General features: G+C 38.0%; 1 protein-coding gene across 1 annotated transcript; it reads left to right on the forward strand.

Annotated features, from left to right (window-relative positions):
- The first annotated feature begins 1,052 nt into the window (after nt 1–1,052).
- Nucleotides 1,053–16,084, forward strand: LOC108682900 (lipase maturation factor 2-like). The gene is made up of 13 exons (XM_018172154.1): nt 1,053–1,206; nt 1,872–2,049; nt 3,362–3,463; nt 4,083–4,375; nt 4,826–5,004; nt 5,449–5,560; nt 6,143–6,295; nt 7,440–7,493; nt 7,592–7,797; nt 10,886–11,129; nt 13,777–13,897; nt 14,744–14,833; nt 15,813–16,084. The coding sequence occupies exons 1-13, from the start codon at nt 1,110–1,112 to the stop codon at nt 16,081–16,083; spliced, it is 2,100 nt and encodes a 699-aa protein (XP_018027643.1). The 5' UTR covers nt 1,053–1,109; the 3' UTR covers nt 16,084.
- The last annotated feature ends 2,623 nt before the right edge of the window (nt 16,085–18,707 follow it).

Raw genomic sequence — 18,707 nt, forward strand, 5'->3', positions numbered from 1 at the left:
GTGAAATGTCGACGCCTGAGTCTTTCATATGGACAGATGAAGCTTGTGATCATGTCTTTTGTAACGTCTTTGCCATCAGTGTTTAACTCTACGTTTCTTTTGCTGTAAGGAAGTTAGTTTCTCCTATTCTTGCTTCTTGATGTTTGGCGTGTGACCTATTGCAACTATAAAGAAAAACTTTTTCCAACTTTTCTACGAATAACTAGTGCTTGATTATGTTTTAATCCGTCGTAAATCTTGGGACGATCGGCACTTGGGGCGTTACGCACCCCCGAACCCGAGTAGTGCTTTAGTACACTTCGAGGAGATTAGCGGGAGAGTATCAGTACACTTGGGTTAAATCCAGCGAAAATTTACAGACGCGGCAGCTTCTGATTTGGATTACCAGAAGCTGGGGCGACTCTAAATTTTGTGAGGGAAGTAGTGCTTTAGTACACTTGGAGAGACGGAGAATAGCGGTACAGTAGCAGTACACTTGGACTAAAACTTATAAAAAGTAACATTAAGTCCGTATTAGGCTTATGATTTGGCTTCTCTTTTTCCTAATTTTTGGGGCTTTAATATTTAGTCAATGAAAATGAGGGATCATCCTGGGATAGGATATCGTCGGTGATGAACTTAAAATTTCCCTATCTCAATTTTTTGGCGAGAGTCAAGCCGTGAATTTTGTGCTGAAAGCAAGTCAATCAGGTTAATGCCGTATGGAGACGAATTTGGATGTTGCGCTGCTTGACAGAAGCTTTTAGTTAACTCTGAATAAAGTTAATAGAGACTAAAACAAAGGTACCCTTGAAATTGACACCAGCTTACTCCTCCTGTTAGTAGTGATGACGAAGTCACACCCATGATTCAATTAATTTTTAATTAATAGTTTATTAATATCACTATTAAAAGTAATAGTTGATTAATAGAACCATTAATTAATAATCCAACCATGGGTTACCCCGGACCTTGCGACGTCTATGTTGATAATAATCAATACGAGTGACGGAAATTAATGGAATGGCAGGGCCATAGTGATATCATCTAATGATTGTTCGATTGCAGATGGTTTGGTCGCGCGCATTTTGTTAGAGCAGTTAGATCAATTTCTTCATACGATCTGCAATATGGCACTGGACGTGAGCCACACACAGCATTGCTTTCTCAAGTATATGTGCATGATCTACTTGATCGCTTTCGTTTCTTTGTACCTGCAAATCAGAGGTGAGCTTTAACCCATATAATATCTCAGCCAATTCTGTGGGGGTTTTTGAATGTAGTACGATTGTGATGAAGCTCGTGGAGACGGAAAATTCTGTCATAGATGCAAACGATACTTTCAATTAAGTAGATTGTTTTCACTCTACGTGTTTCAAAATGCATAGAATCATAATACAGGATGGAATTCTCCGCTAATATTCCGTCAAGATACCGTTTTTAGTTAGAATTTTCTGCATAATTATATGTGATGAGTAGAAACCTTCGATCAAAGAAATTTAGCATTAATGCAATTTTTGAATGCAGATTTCTTTACTGAATTTATTACTGAAACCCTTCTGATAAGTTTGTTTTCATAATAATTTCTATTACCGTTTCTTGTGAAGAAACACTCCTTGGTGAAACTCTGCATAAAAGTGGACACTGACAACCATCACAGTTTGAGCTATGGCATCTGTTGCATAAATTTATCAATGCTGGCGCAGGTCTTGATTCGGAGGCGGTCTATCCAAAAATTGAATACTATAATACATCGCTATCTTACATCCGTTGTTGCATGAGTTTTTCTATGCTGGCGCAGGTCTTTATTCGGAGGCGGTCTATCCAGAAATTAAATATTATAATCATCGCTATCTTACATCCATTGCATGAGTTTATCAATGCTGGTCCAGGTCTGTATGGTCCCCGCGGCATCCTCCCCTCCCACGGGCTGGTCGAGACCTACCCGACGGTGCGCGCGTGTCTCAGCGACCGCCTCACGCTCGTGTGTCTGGCGCCTGCGCTGCAGCTCAGCACTGCGCACGCCATGGAGCTGGTGGCGCTCATGGCGGCCTTCACGTCTGCTCTTGGGTGAGTGCAGGTAGTCACGTGTTGACCCTCTACCGCCTGACATGAGTAACCGGAGCAATATTGTCACAAGCCTACTTCCCTAAAAAGGATTCCTTGCTAGTGAGCGCAAAATGACTTGCACTGATGCGACTTGACTTGCGCTACGTACGACTTTAACCCTCTCCCGCCTGACATGAGTAACCGGAGCAATATTGTCACAAGCCTACTTCCCAAAAAAGATACGTTACTATAGAGCGCAAAATGACTTGCACTGATGGTTGCCGCCACGTACGACTTGAACCCTCTACCGCCTGACACGAGTAACCGGAGCAATATTGTCACGCGCCTACTTCCCAAAAAGGATACGTTCTAGTGAGCGCAAAATGACTTGCACTGATGGTTGCCGCCACGTACGACAACTTTAACATGTTCTCTGTTTTGTACAAACGTCGTCAGGTTGCTACACTCAATAGTTTACGAATAATTTTAGTTGAAAGTTATGTTTCCGGACTGTGACATACGGCGGTAGAGGGTTAAGACGGAGACGCTGAGGTAGAGGATTTAACCCCTGTAGGACTGCATCGTGATAGTTACAACTGTGCCTATGTCGTACTAACTTAGTGCGATTATAACGTTGCATAATTATGCAGCCTGAACATGGGTTGAACGTGTTAAGGCGAGCATGGCGAGCATGGCTGGTTAGATTATTTAATTACGTGTCGAGATGGACGCGTTGGATTAGATATTTAGGAAGCGCATGCCAAATTTTATTGTTTCAATGAGAGATCACGAATTCTCACCTAATCCTCAACATAAAGAGAATAAATATATGATTGACAATCGAGAAATCCACAGATAAAAGCCATTTGTTCCCGTAATGAAGGTGGATAAATGCCATTGGTATGAGCCGTGATTTTTTACTTTGCAAACAAAGGTTCTTTTTGCTTGTTTTATACCTACTCTAGATAATAGATTGTTCCGTGTAATACAAACCGCCCTTGACCTCAGAAAATATTTGGGTTTAGGAGTCCGTACATTCCTCCGGTCTAGTACAGAGATTGAGAGAATGTACCATAACTAACCATACCATATCGTACCATAAAGACTATCAACCATTCCTTTTATCTAGCTCATGATTCTTACAAACCCTGGGAGGCGAAAGTGGTTTGTGAAAGATCACCAGGATATTTAAGAGATCATAGACTTCCTCTATAAGGAAAGTTATCGCTGCGCACCTTCTATTTCTCTTTGATTTGATTTATTTCTAATAAATAAATCAAATCGAGAAGAAAAAAATTTAATTTCTAATGAAAAAGTTTTGTCTTATTTGCAGCTTTCTGTGGGGGGCTTTCTGCTCCTCAGCGACGTTCCTGTTCCTCGTCATCGCCTACTCGTCGCTGCTAAATCTTGGGCAAACTTTTCTATATTTCCAGTGGTGAGTTACGCTTTGAGTTTAGCAAGTTTTAATTCATTTTGTTGGCTTATTACTTCCTTCATAACATCTTCAAATATAACTGTTGTAAAAAAATCCTGACCGATTATTTACTTTTTATTATCGTTACTTGTAACACAAAAATATTGTTACTTTTTCTTATCAACTGAGCTTTTTCTCTAGATTTTAAATGTATAAGCGTTTCAAATACTTTTTATTTCTACTTTGCTCATAGACTCGATCTCTTATCAATCATTTAAATTTATAGGTACTTTGAGACCTGACAGTTCTCTCGCTCTGTTATATTTCTCTCGCTCTGTTATATTTCTCTCACTCTGTTATATTTCTCTCACTCTGTTATATTTCTCTCGCTCTGTTACATTTCTCCTGCTCTATTACATTTCCCTCGCTCTGTTATATTTCTCTCGCTCTATTATATTTCCCTCGCTCTTATTATTACATTTCCCGCGCTTTTTTTTCTCTCTCTCTTATATTTCTTTCACTCTGTTATATTTCTCTCGCTCTTATTTTTTTCTCTCTCTCTCTTATATTTCTCTCACTCTGTTATATTTCTCTCTTTGTTATTTGCCCGCCCACTCATTAATCCATTCCATGTGCTCAGGGACTCCCTGCTGATGGAGGTGGGTTGGCTGTGCGTCGTAGCCGCCCCACTCACGGGGCCCTCAAAGCCCACCCATCTGCCCACACATGTGCTCAGGGACTCCCTGCTGATGGAGGTGGGTTGGCTGTGCGTCGTAGCCGCCCCACTCACGGGGCCCTCAAAGCCCACCCGTCTGCCCACGCCCCGCACCCACGTCACGTTCTGGCTCCTGCGCTGGCTGCTGTTTCGTCTCATGTTCGCTTCAGGGATTGTTAAACTTCAGAGTCAATGCCCCACGTGGTGGGGACTTACAGGTGAGGATAACATTCCTCAGTGTTGAGGAATTGCTATGTGAGACTTGTATTTCCCAGTGGCAAGGAATTGCTATGTGGGACTTCTATTTCCCAGTGGCAAGAGATTAACACGCGATATGTTCTTTATTTACCCCCTTGAAGGATGTTATACCTGAGGTTTTGGTTGCCCTGCACCGCTAAATCTTTGTACCGAGATATTCCAAAATTATGAATTGATGAATAAAAATGCCAATATTGATTTCCTAAATCTCGTTCTCCCTCGCTTAACTATATCAATACAAGCCATAAGTTCAAGTCGATATTGAGAACCTGGTTCACCCACCTATTAATACATATCACCCCTGGTTCACCTACCTATGAATACATATCACCCCTGGTTCACCTACCTATGAATACATATCACCCCTGGTTCACCCACCTATTAATACATATCACCCCTGGTTCACACAGCGCTCACGGTTCACTACGAGTCCCAATGCATCCCCACGGGTCTGGCGTGGTTCGCTCACCACCTCCCTGTGTGGTTCCACAAGCTCTGTGTCGTCGCCACTTACGTCATCGAAATAGCGATGCCTGTACTGTTTTTCTCGCCCATCAGAGACCATAGAATTATTGCTTTCTATTCTCAGGTAAATTTGGTAAATTCTCAGGTAAATTTGGTAAATTTTCAGGTAAATTTGGTCAAGCGCACTGTTAAGAAATTCGTTCAATATTTCATTGTAATTTCTGCTCTGCTATGCATTGAATTAAAATTTAGTACTTTACTTATGATGTGCAGCAGAGCCTTCATGTTCTATTCTCAATTGTTCTTAGATTTTAAATTAAATTGTTGACTATCCTTTCTTCTCTGCAATTACTGTAGTGTTTTATTGTTCTAGTAATGGTCTATTTTATTGAAGATGTAGACGGGGAGGGTAGATGTAGACGGTAGCTGAACGTCTGTGAGAGCGCTTAGATTATAAATTAAATTGGTAACTATTCTTTGTTCTCTGCAATTACTTAAGGTTTGTATTTTTTTTAGTAATGGTTTACTTTATTTGGTCGTGAATGATTTGTTTGTTCCTGTGTTGCAGGTGTTGCTGCAAGTTAGCATTATCTTGACTGGAAATTACAACTTCTTCAACTTGTTGACGCTGCTGCTTTGCCTCTCGCTGCTGGACGACAAGCATCTCGGTTACAGACATGGTTCGTTACAATATCATCAGTACTTTTATTTTATTTTTTTTTAATTTGTTTTTTTCTTTTAATTTTTTCTGGTTTTGAAATTTTTTGTGTAATAATAAAAGTCATTTAATTGAAAAGTCATTTAGTAATTTAAGTCATTTTATCTCCTTCAAGCTAAATTGTATACAAATTCGTTTAAAATTGTGCAAGATGAATAAATTATTCATATAATTTGCAATGTCAAGGACAATTACATCACAATAATCACAATATTACAATTTTTTATAATTTATGTGAAGTGAGGGAGGGGGTTTAAATTTTACATGAGTATGGTATTATTTTACAATAATTACAATTTTTATAATTTGTGTTAAGAGAGGGAGATGGTTTGAATTATATTTACGTATATATTCTCCCTCCGTGATCTTAACCTGTAGCGTTATTCCTGTTGTTGACAGTCCGTGACTTGTCTTTGAGTTTCCTAATTACAAAATTAAAATTTTTTATAATTTATGTGAAGAGAGGGAAGGGTTTTGAATTATACTTACGTATATATTCTCCCTCCGTGATCTTAACCTGTAGCGTTATTCCTCTACTTGACAGTCCGTGACTTGTCTCTGAGTTTCCTGACGATGCTGAAGTCGGCGCTGAGCAGACTGGGCTATTGGCTCATCTTGCTTCTGCTCATCTATTTTACCACGCATCTTTTTGACCTCAAAGTCAATCCTGTCAACTGGACCATCGAGTCAAGAATTGGTAAGCAGTGTTCACTTCCAACCCAACCTATAATCCTTTTGTACCTGATCGTATTTCAGTCAATCAAGATCATTGTAATCTCCTTTAATCATAAGATAAATTACATAAACATTCGATTAATTTTTTTGGTCATTAGATAACTTCTAAAATATTTTTACACTTTAAAATGAAATGGAATAATTATTTGTATTTTAATACATTATTGCATTATTGTATCTAATTTCGACATCTCAGCGAGAGTAGTTCATTTTCTTCTTGGCATATTTCTTTGATATTCACACACAATTGCTGAGTCGCGAAATATTTTCTGTTATTTTTCCTTTCTTTCAAGACTTATTAATTTTCACATCTTACTCGTCGGTCGCTGTGGCTTTATTCCTACTTTGAATCCTACTACTTAATGAACGCGTCTGTATCCATGATTACGCATCATTTATAACGTTCAGATCTAGCATGTTCTATAATCATTTTGTCCTCGTTACCGTATTATATTCTCAATGAGCGCAACTGTATGTTTGATTACGCATCATTTATAACGTTCAGATCTAGCATGTTCTATAACTCATTACATTGCACGTTATTATATTATCAATGAACGCGACTGTATGTATGATTACGTATCATTTATAACGTTCAGATCAAGCATTTTCTATAACTCATTACATTGCACGGTATTATATCCTCAATAAGCGCGACTGTATCCATGATTACGTATCATTTATAACGTTCAGATGTAGCATATTCTCTTACTCATTATATTGCACGTTATTGTATCATCAATGAGCGGAGCTGTATGTATGATTAAGCATCATTTATAACATTCAGATCAAACATGTTAGATAATTTATTACATTGAACGTTTTCAGCGTTCACCAAGACGCAACTAAACGAGTGGGTGCATATGGCAGCGACTGTATGTTTGATTACGCATCATTTATAACATTCAGATCAAAAGTGTTACCTATATAATTTATTACATTGAACGTTCTCAGCGTTCACCAAGACACAACTGAACGAGTGGGTGCACATGGCGGCGACTTTGATTACGTATGTTTGATTACGCATCATTTATTACCTTCAGATCATACTCATACATAAATACTCATAACGTTCACATCGTACTCATTACATTCAATGTTTTCAGCGTTCACCAAGACGCAGCTGAACGAGTGGGTGCACATGGCGGCGACTTTGATTACGTATGTTTGATTACGCATCATTTATTACCTTCAGATCATACTCACACATAAATACTCATAACGTTCACATCATACTCATTACATTCAATGTTTTCAGCGTTCACCAAGACGCAACTGAACGAGTGGGTGCACATGGCGGTACCTGCAAGCGTTGGCGTTGGTGTCGTGTCGTTCGTCATCACGGCTGTAGAGGCGCTGGCCGACGCCGTGCTCGTGCCACGAGGACTCCTCAGCAAACTGGCGACGCTCTGCACGACCTTTGGCTACTGCCTCTTGGCTGGCTTACTCTTCGCCATATCGTTGGTGAGGGCCATATGATAGAATGCCATATTGCCATATCGTTGGTGAGGGCCATATGATAGAATGCCATATCGCCATATCGTTGGTGAGGGCCATATGATAGAATGCCATATCGCCATATCGTTGGTGAACATCATTTATAACTTTCAGATCTAGCATGTTCTATAATCATTTTGTCCTCGTTATTATATTCTCAATGAGCGCGACTCTATGTTTGATTACGTATCATTAATAACGTTCAGATCTAGCATGTTCTATAACTTATTATTTTCCACGTTATTATATTATCAATGAGCGCAACTGTATGTATGATTACGCATCATTTATAACGTTCAGATAAAGCATGTTCTATAACTCATTATTTTCCACGTTATTATATTATCAATGAGCGCGACTGTATGTATACATTATTAATAATATATGTATGAATCATTAATGTATGTTCAACGTTCGAGATATTCCAGTTGTATGGGCATGTTTTAGAATTTATCTAATGATAAAAAAAATGTATTTATGCATCATTAATACCGTCCAGATCAAGCACGTTCTACAACTAATTTTGTCCACGTTAGTGTATTCTCAATGAGCACGACTGTATGTATGACAACGCATCATTTATAACGTTCAGATCATACTCATACATAAATACTCTTACTCATAACGTTCACATCATACTCATTACATTCAATGTTTTCAGCGTTCACCAAGACGCAACTGAAGGAGTGGGTTCACATGGCGGTACCCGCAAGCGTTGGCGTGGGTGTCGTGTCGTTGGTCATCACGGCCGTAGAGGCGCTGGCCGACGCCGTGCTCGTGCCACGAGGACTCCTCAGCAAACTNAATAGACATATATCTCTGTCTCTTATACACATCTCTTCGCCATATCGCTGGTGAGGGAACAGTTCATGTGGCATTCTTGTCTTCACGACCTTTGGCTACTGCCTCCTGGCTGGCTTCCTCTTCGCCATATCGCTGGTGAGGGAACAGTTCATGTGGCATTCTTGTCTTCACGACCTTTGGCTACTGCCTCTTGGCTGGTTGCTCTTCGCCATATCGTTGGTAAGGGAATAGTTCATGTGGCATTCTTGACTATCTTTTTGACTGCCTACCTTTGGCTACTGCCTCTTGGCTGGTTGCTCTTCGCCATATCGTTGGTAAGGGAATAGTTCATGTGGCATTCTTGACTATCTTTTTGTTTATCTGAGCACTTGGCGAACTGTCTTATAACTCTGGCATTAGGAACACTTGTTCGGCCCGCTAAAATGCTGTCACTTTGACATAAATGCTTTTTTTGCTAGTATTTTTTTTAACAAAACACGTCTTTTTAAATTTTTATTGTGTTATTATTTTGTTGAGACTATATTTAAGAAAAATTATTGTATAATGTGTGAACAAAACGATATTATTATTCTATACTGTATAAACTAAAGTGGGATTTAAAATGACTATAAAGTGACGATTAAAGTGGGATTTAGATTACCTATATAACGTTCTATTCTTATGCATTTCAAATTCAGGCCTTCTTTTCTTGGCTGCAGTATTGTTAATAAATTCTTGTGATAATATTATGGTAAAAATATTATTATCATAGCTTATTTAACTTGCTTGTTTGTCCTCCTCTACTAGACAGTATTACTGTCTATTCCATTCACTCTTGGCAGTGAAGGCAATGCTGAGTGTGAATGCATGTATGATGGCAGCAGAGGTGTGTATGTTTGGTGTGTGGGTGCCGGTGTGAAGGGATGTACATACGAAGGGAATGAGGGGAGGGAGGTAAGTGGTTTGTGTGTGATATGGTGTGAAGGAAATTAGAGGATCTGATGGTGGAATGGGGGAAGTTTGAGAGGGAATGGTTCTGGTGAGGATGATGGGATTTTGAGGGAATTGGGTGAGTGTAATGGCAAAGGTTATGAGTGACGAATAGATAGCAGTGATTATAATTTTGTCGGATTATAATTTTGTCGGATTATAATTTTGTCCGATTATAATTTTGTCCGATTATAATTTTGTCTTATTTTAAGGTTGTCTGACCTGTGGCTGTGAATGAGAGTGTATTTAGATAGCGTGCGGAGACTGTGAGATAGGAGAACTATGGCTAAAATAGAGTAATAATAATAAGCGAATGAAACAAATGAATGAATACTAAATACTACATTAATCTATACTTCAGTTTCTGCTCAGTATATATATTTGTATAAAATTGTTTAATTTGAGACTTAAGATGTCTTAGGAAATTGTCTATTGTTAATTGAATATATTTTAGTCTTTTGGAACACGTTCTGACTTTTTTTTAATATGTGACCAAGCTCGAGGTTAGTTCGAGTCGAGCTCGAGTACATATTCAAAGAAAAATATAACTCAGTACTCACTGCAGTGAGTGACAGAGAGCGCATTTTCTTGTCGACGAAAACTTGAGGTCACTGACGGACGGACGGACAGACAGACGGACATGGCGAGTGCAATAGTGCATTTTTTCCGTAAATGAGAAAATGCGTTAACAACAACTTGATGACAATATGCCCACCAAAATTACTTTTATAAAATTCTCATTTATTTATATGTAATAACAAAATTCTACATTAAATTGCCGCTGTTATCTTATAGTCATTTCAGCGGAAGTCTATTAAGAAAATAAACAGCATTCCAACAGAAACGTCAAGTGAAATAAAGCTTCATTGCAGGAGCGTCTAATTGTTAGATCAAAAATAAGATCTTGCATTAAATTTAATAATAAGATCTTACATTATATTCTTGAGTGTATTGTATTAATAAATTTTTACATAGAATTAAATTTCGAAATTTATTCATTCGTTCTGAATTCACAAAATTCTCAATTTTTTTTTGTGTATCGCGATAGTCGATTATCTATAAGAAAAATAGTGAGATTGGATAATCTATTTATTTCATTTGATCATTTACAACAGTAACGTTTACTAGTACTACCAGACTTGTTCGAATTTTCCCAATGGATAATCTATTTATTTTGCTTGATTATTTTCAACAGTTACCTTTACCAGTACTACCAGACTTAACCTATTGTGGTGCTATTTGAATTTTCTCTAAATTATCATTTAATTTCCATTGCGATCAGGTTCCATACACTTCGCTGGATCCGGAGACACAACGTCAGTTGTCGCCCATCCTGACGCGGGCATACGCTGCTGGGTCGGACCGCATGCACCTCACGTCCTCGTACGGCCTCTTCAGGACCATGACTGGTGTAGGAGGGCGACCTGAGGTGGTCCTGGAGGGCGCAAACGACGTGTCGGGGCCCTGGAAGGAGTACGAGTTTCCTTACAAGCCCGGACGCCTCGATCGTGTACCTCCTATTGTTGGTGTGTGCATATTTATTGAATTATTATACGAATTATTATTCGAAGTATTATACAAATTATTATACCAATTATTAAACGAATGACTGTACTAATTATTATAAGAATGTTAATACTAATTATTATACTAATTATTACTAGTAATTACTACACTGTTAGAAAAATGACCGTTAACGGTATTACCAGAGGGCCATATGATAGAATGCCATATCGCCATATCGTTGGTGAGGGCCATATGATAGAATGCCATATCGCCATATCGTTGGTGAGGGCCATATGATAGAATGCCATATCGTTGGTGAGGGCCATATGATAGAATGCCATATCGTTGGTGAGGGAACAGTTCATGTGGCATTCTTGACTATCTTTTATTTATCAGGGCCTATACTTTCAAAAAAAGTTAAGAGATCGTAAGTTCACCAGCCAATCATTGATGGCATTTCAAGCAAAATCCACCAATCATAGACAAGAAAATAGAGCGTAAGTACTTACGTTCACTTGGCTAGTTTTGAAAGTATGGCCCCTGAGCACTTGGCGAGCTGTCTTATAACTCTGACATTAGGAACACTTGTTCGGTCCGCTAAAATGCTGTCACTTTTTGCTAAAATGCTGTCACTTTGACATAAAAGCTTTTTTGCTAGTATTTTTTCAAGAAAATACGTCTTTTTTAATTTTCAGTGTGTTATTTTTGTGAGACGATATTCAAGAAATATATTATTCAATGTGTGAGCAAAACGACATTACTACTTAAAGTGGATCCCTTAGTTAGTCTGGGCTATATAAATTGAAGTGGGATTTAAAATGACTATAAAGTGACGATTAAAGTGGGATTTAAATTATACAACAGTCTATTCTTATGCCTTTCAACTGCAGGTCTTCTTTATTAGGCTGCAGTAAATAATTTCTTTTGATAATATTATGGTGCAAATCATATTATCATAGCTTATTTAACTTGTTTGTTTGTCCTCCCCTATTAGCCTTCTTTTTGAATATGTGACTACTGACTATGCTCGAGCTGCCTGGCATATAGTTGCATTTTACCAAAAAATGTAGCTCATCGACTTAGTCCTAGAGCTACGACAACTTGATGGCAACACACCGACCAAAATTACTTTTTTAGTGTTCTCATTTATTTCTATGGAATAACAAAATTCTACATTAAATTGACACGGCTTTCTTATATGTAGTTATTAGTCTAATAAAAAAATAACAGCGGAAAGTTGAAGTATAAAAAGCAACGGAATATTTAGAAAATAAATAGTATTCTCACGGAAACGTTAAGTGAAGTAAAACTCCCTTGCACGAGCGCCGCACTGTTTGATCAAAAATGCAGTTCAATAATAAGATCTTGTTTTACATCCTTGAGTATGTTGTATAAATAAATTCCTACATAAAATTCAATTTAGTAATTTAGTCCTTCGTTTCGAATTTAACAAATTTTCAACTAATTTTTATATATCGCAATAATCGTTTATCTACATAAGAAAAATAGTGGGATTGGATTATCTTTTTATTTTGGTTTATCATTTACAACAGTTACGTTTACCGGTACTACCAGACTTGACTATTGTGGTGCTATTTGAATTTTCCCCGAATTATTATTTAATTTCCATGGCGATCAGGTTCCATACACTTCGCTGGATCCGGAGACACAACGTCAGTTGTCGCCCATCCTGACGCGGGCATACGCTGCTGGGTCGGACCGCATGCACCTCACGTCCTCCTACGGCCTCTTCAGGACCATGACTGGTGTAGGAGGGCGACCTGAGGTGGTCCTGGAGGGCGCGAACGACGTGTCGGGGCCCTGGAAGGAGTACGAGTTTCCTTACAAGCCCGGCCGCCTCGACCGTGTACCTCCTATTGTTGGTGTGTGCATATTTATTGAATTATTATACGAATTATTATTCGAAGTATTATACAAATTATTATACCAATTATTAAACGAATGACTATACTAATTATTATAAGAATGATTATACTAATTTATACTAATTATTACTAGTAATTACTACACTGTTAGAAAAATGACCGTTAACGGTATTACCGGCGTTTCAGTGGCCGGTCGGCACGTGAAAAGAAACACCGTTTCACCGTTTTTATTCCAATTTAACACTAGAAATCCGTAAAACATCTGATAAAAATGGCGAAACCGTTCATTTTCACGGGGCGACCGGCCACTAGGATGCCGGTGGGACCGTTTTTTCACCGTTTTTTCTAACAGTGTACTACTAATAATAATTACTACTAATTATTAGACTAATTATTATACTCGTAGATCCTGAGAATGCCGTAAGCTAAAGCACAAGAGAAATTACGACTGAGAACTTTCTAAATATTTGCTTTTCATGCAAGAAATGTGCACAGATTATGCTGCACAGATTATTTGTGTGTGACTGCTTTTATATTTTAAATGCTTACTGGACAATCTTTCAAGTTCCTATTGGGAATTTATTTCAAATTCTTTTCTGAATTTATTTTAAATTCTTACTAGCCTGTCTTGTACAGCTCCCCATCAGCCGTGGTTAGACTGGCATCTGTGGTTCAAGTTATTGTATGTCAAGTTATTATATGTTCAAGTTAATATATATATATATATATTCAAGTTCTTATTTGAATTTATTTCAAATTCTTACTAGCCTATCTTGTACAGCTCCCCATCAACCGCGGCTGGACTGGCAGCTGTGGTTCGCTGCGCTGGGCTCCTACAACAACAACCCGTGGCTGCTGAGCACCGCCTACAGGCTCCTACAGGGCGCTCCTGAGGTCGTCAGGTGAGAGACCTTCACCAACGCTGAGGTTTTGATCCTGTACATACAAATAAGTAATGACTTATGGTCCTTTTCTTGCCTAAATTTGCTGAAATTCTTGCCTAAATTCGCTGAAATTCTTGCTTAAATTCGCTGAAATTCTTGCCTAAATTCGTAAAAATTCTTGCCTAAATTCGCAGAAAAAAATGTTGTGCAGGTTTGCATTTTGTAACTTGTTTAAATGAAGCAGCATAGTACAGATCGCGTGTATGAGAACGTGGGGAAAGACTTGGATTGCGATTTCTATTCTGAAAAATACCAGTCTGGAATGTTTGCATCAGTTGAAATGGAGGTTTCCTCAATCTTAAATATTCAACTTTCACCACTCCTTTTTAGCGCATTTTCTCATTTATGGAAAAAAGGCGCTATTGTGCTCGTCATGTCCGTCCGTCCGTCCGTGACTTCATGGACGGACGGACGAGAAAATGCGCTCTCTGTCACTCACTGCAGTGAGTATTGAGTTATATTTTTTTTTCGTTTTATCCGCGCCTCTGTTACGCAGTTCTGTGGAGCTCATAGAGATTCACTTGTTCAACTGCCTTCCTCGAATGTGTAACGAGTTGATACTTATATTTCTAATGTGTAACGAGTTAATAGTTATATGGCTACTGAGTAACGAGTTAATAGTTATATGGCTACTGAGTAACGAGTTAATAGTGATATGGCTAATGAGTAACGAGTTAATACTTATATTTATAATGTGTAACGAGTTGATAGTTATATGGCTAATGAGTAACGAGTTAATACTTATATTTCTAATGTGTAACGAGTTAATACTTATATGGCAAATCTCTCCTCGTGTTCTGCCAGGCTACTTGATCCTGAATCTGAGTGGCGCAAGACTCCTCCGAAGTTCATCAGAGCCAAGAAGTACCTCTACTTCTACACCGCGCTGAACGAGTAAGTCGTCATCGATGGTGTTTTAGCTATCAAGTCCTAATTGAATTTACTGCCTTAGGCTTATAAAAATTACTTTCTGACGTGGTATGAAATGATATTAATAGTGGTTTTTCTCTGTAGTCCAAACAAGTGCAAAATAACGTGCATTATTTAAGACCTAGTCTACAATGTTTGCTTTGCTACGGCTAATGCATTAGTATTTATTAGTAGTAATCTGAACGTGGCTGAAGTGGGCGTACGGTCCCCGGCTCCGTTTTGATCTCGGTTACATCTAACTGCGATGTAAGCTTTTTTCGACCGTGGACTATATTCCCAGTGAAAATTTACAGACGCGTCAGCTTCTGATTTGCATTACCAGAAGCTGGGGCGACTCCAAATTTTGTTAGGGTTGTGGTTTTCGCTATATTCATCTGTGAGCTGACAGTGAACGGGCTGACTGTGCTATAAATCTGACTGTAAGCGACTGTTACTATTCCGACACCGATCGTTCATCTTGAATTGTTCGGCCATCTTGTTTTGAATCTAAATGTGGTACGAGCTTACGTGTCGCCAGGCTCTTGTTTCGTCACGTTTTCTTCTTGCTTCTCACTTAGCTTGCTTGTCAAGCTACGTTGACGTATGTATGTTTTTACAGGGATGACTATATTTTGAGTATTTGTTTTGGCGTTCGCTATATTCTGCTTTGATTTGACTGCAGACGAGCGTTTCTGTTTAGACGTTAAATATTTCCATGTTTCGGTTGTGTTCCAAAACGGCGATGTAAGATAAAGGACCCTTCTCTTGCATAGACATCATCATTTGCAGTGCCGTTCCTATTAAAGACTTTGTAATTATTGTTACCGTCTGTTTATAATACATTAAGCAAAACTTTAGCCTTCTCAAATTCACGTGCCGTTCCTATTTAAGATCTCGTAATTATTATTAGCGTCTGTTTATTATAATAAATTAAGCAAAACTTATGACCTTCTCAAATTCACAGCCCAAGCGGCAACTGGTGGCGCAGGCGAGAAGAAGGAGAATATTTCCCGGTGTTCAGTGTAAGCCATCCTCCGCTGGTGCAATACCTCAAGCAAGTGGGTGTCCTGGGCAGCAGCCTACCCAAGGCGTGCACAAATGCCCACCTCTGCCCAGCACTGGACTGGCTCTACCAGCAGCACTGCGACCTGGACCCCGCGCTAGTACTGCACAGCGTCATAAGCGCACTAGTGATCATCGCTTGGACCAGACGAGCCTTTGCTCGTTCAACCTGATCTCCTCGATCAGCCCATATTTGATGGCTTGGGCCTATACTTTTAAAAAAAAGTTAAGAGATCGTAAGTTCATCAGCCAATCATTGACGGCCTTTCGAGCAAAATCCACCAATCACAGACAAGAAAATACAGCGTAAGTACTTACGTGCATTATTCTTTCAAAAAAGTTAAGAGATCGTAAGTTCATCAGCCAATCATTGACGGCCTTTCGAGCAAAATCCACCAATCATAGACAAGAAAATAGAGCGTAAGTACTAACGTTCACTTAGCGAGCTTTGAAAGTATCCACCAATCATAGACAAGAAAATAGAGCGTAAGTACTTCCAGGGCCTATACTTTCTGAAAAAAATTAAGAGATCGTAAGTTCATCAGCCAATTTATGACGGCCTTACAAGCCAAATCCACCAATCATAGACAAGAAAATAGAGCGTAAGTACTTCCAGGGCCTATACTTTCTGAAAAAGTTAAGAGATCGTAAGTTCATCAGCCAATCATTGACGGCCTCATAAGCAAAATCCACCAATCATAGACAAGAAAATAGAGCGTAAGTACTTACGTTCACTTAGCGAGTTTTGAAAGTATGGCCCCTGAACTACTGAGGAGTGCACACTTTTGGTATACCTCCTGATAACTAGGGTTCGATTTTCATCAGTTCGTTCGCTAAAGAAGGACGTTGCATTGTGAAAATTTCACAGTCGAGTTCTCGTTTTATTTTTTTTTTTTGTTTTTGGAGTTTTGGTTTTGTTTCTGTGGTAGGATTTTATTGAATGAATGAATGAAACATTTGAGTTGTGTATTCATATGGCTCAAGTGTTGGTGTTTTATTCAATTTCTAAGAATTAAAATTCTGATTATGAATATACGTCAATGTTTATAATAAAACGTGTGTGATTGAATAGTTTTACATGTTTATACTGTCGATTTAGATATTTAAAACCACTTCTCTCGCCACTTGCCAGTTTAGGTATCCTAGTCTTTTTTAATAGCCACCAATTTTGTGAGGCAATTTAAAGAGTTTAAGTAAATGTTATTAGTCTACTACCTGCAATGAATTAGAGTTTGTGTCTTTGTAATGTGCACTATTTATTGAAAATTACCTTCAATTTGTTAACAATGCTCATTGTGTTTTTGATAAAAGCTTTTGATACGCGTATGCTTTTGTTTATTAAAAAATATATTTTAGATAACTGTATCTGCCAGACTTGAAATTAAAATGCCATTTATAGAGTTTAGTTATATGTAAGTTTCTCAATTCAATTCTGTTTTAGCGTTAATCAATTTATTGCTTGTTTATTCTGTAGGCATAATCTAGATTAGGTATTATTAGTACCCGCTAATAATTTGCCGGCACTCATGGTGAATTGAGCGTTTGTAACTTGAGTGAATTTTTTTACTGATGTGTTGCGTATTTTATTCCTTATGAAAACCCCCATAAACGCTTGAGTCTTATGATGCTTAGACGCTACTGCGTGTTTGATCAATTATCAAAATGTTTTATGGGATTTATGTTTAAAATTTGCTTTTCATTCCGAGAAATTTAGTACTTTTCAGTCCGAGAAATTTATTACTTTTCATTCCGAGAAATTTATTACTTTTCAGTCCGAGAAATTTATTACTTTTCATTCCGAGAAATTTATTACTTTTCATTCCGAGAAATTGATTGCTTTTCAGTTAGAGAAATTTATTACTTTTCAGTCCGAGAAATTTATTACTTTTCATTCCGAGAAATTCATTACTTTTCATTCCGAGAAATTCATTACTTTTTAGTCCGAAAAATGTATTACTTTTCATTCTGAGAAATGTCAGTGCGTATCAACCCATGATGAAAATTTATTGTCAAACTAAAGGAGTTTCTAAGAGAAAACTTTTACTGCACTGCCAGATTAAGCAGGGGCACGAGCCTCACTCGTGTAGGGGGCGTAGCAACCCTTCTGTTCCCCGACGCTGGTGACACTTTTAAGAATTTCTTGCTTCAGCACTTCTTGTGGTTAAATTGTTGTAATAATGGTGAGACTTATGAATGTTGCTATAAAGTCTACGATTAATGAATGAATGTTGATATAAAGTCTACGATTAATGAATGTTGCGACTAATGAATGAATGTTGCTATAAAGGCTATGATTAATGAATGTTGCGATTAATGAATGAATGTTGCTATAAAGGCTACGATTAATGAATGTTGCGATTAATGAATGAATGTTGCTATAATGAATGTTGCTATACGGCTACGATTAATGAATGTTGCGATTAATGAATAAGTCTACGATTAATGAATGTTGCGACTAATGAATGAATGTTGCTATAAAGGCTACGATTAATGAATGTTGCGATTAATGAATGAATGTTGCTATAATGAATGTTGCTATAATGAATGTTGCTATACGGCTACGATTAATGAATGAATGTTGCTATAATGAATGTTGCTATAAAGGCTACGACTAATGAATGTTGCGTCTAATGAATGAATGTTGCTATAATGTTGAATGTTGCTATAAAGTCTCTACTCTACTAATGTTGCTATGAAGAATGTTGCTATGAAGCCTGCTATAAAGTCTACTAATGTTGCTATGAAGTCTCTACTCTTTATTGATTGTTAATAAACTCACTTTAATCTCATCGCAATG

This window comes from Hyalella azteca, unplaced genomic scaffold (genome assembly GCF_000764305.2).
Source record: "Hyalella azteca isolate HAZT.00-mixed unplaced genomic scaffold, Hazt_2.0.2 contig13862, whole genome shotgun sequence".
Taxonomy (NCBI): Eukaryota; Metazoa; Arthropoda; class Malacostraca; order Amphipoda; family Hyalellidae; genus Hyalella; species Hyalella azteca.

What these genes read in the sequence shown, in the direction of transcription:
- LOC108682900 (XM_018172154.1), top strand. Translation starts at nt 1,110, where the DNA reads ATGGCACTGGACGTGAGCCACACACAGCATTGCTTTCTCAAGTATATG. An exon ending in GACCATCGAGTCAAGAATTG is followed by an intron (nt 6,296 to 7,439) that starts GTAAGCAGTGTT and finishes CAATGTTTTCAG; the next exon opens with CGTTCACCAAGACGCAGCTG. An exon ending in TTCTACACCGCGCTGAACGA is followed by an intron (nt 14,834 to 15,812) that starts GTAAGTCGTCAT and finishes TCAAATTCACAG; the next exon opens with CCCAAGCGGCAACTGGTGGC.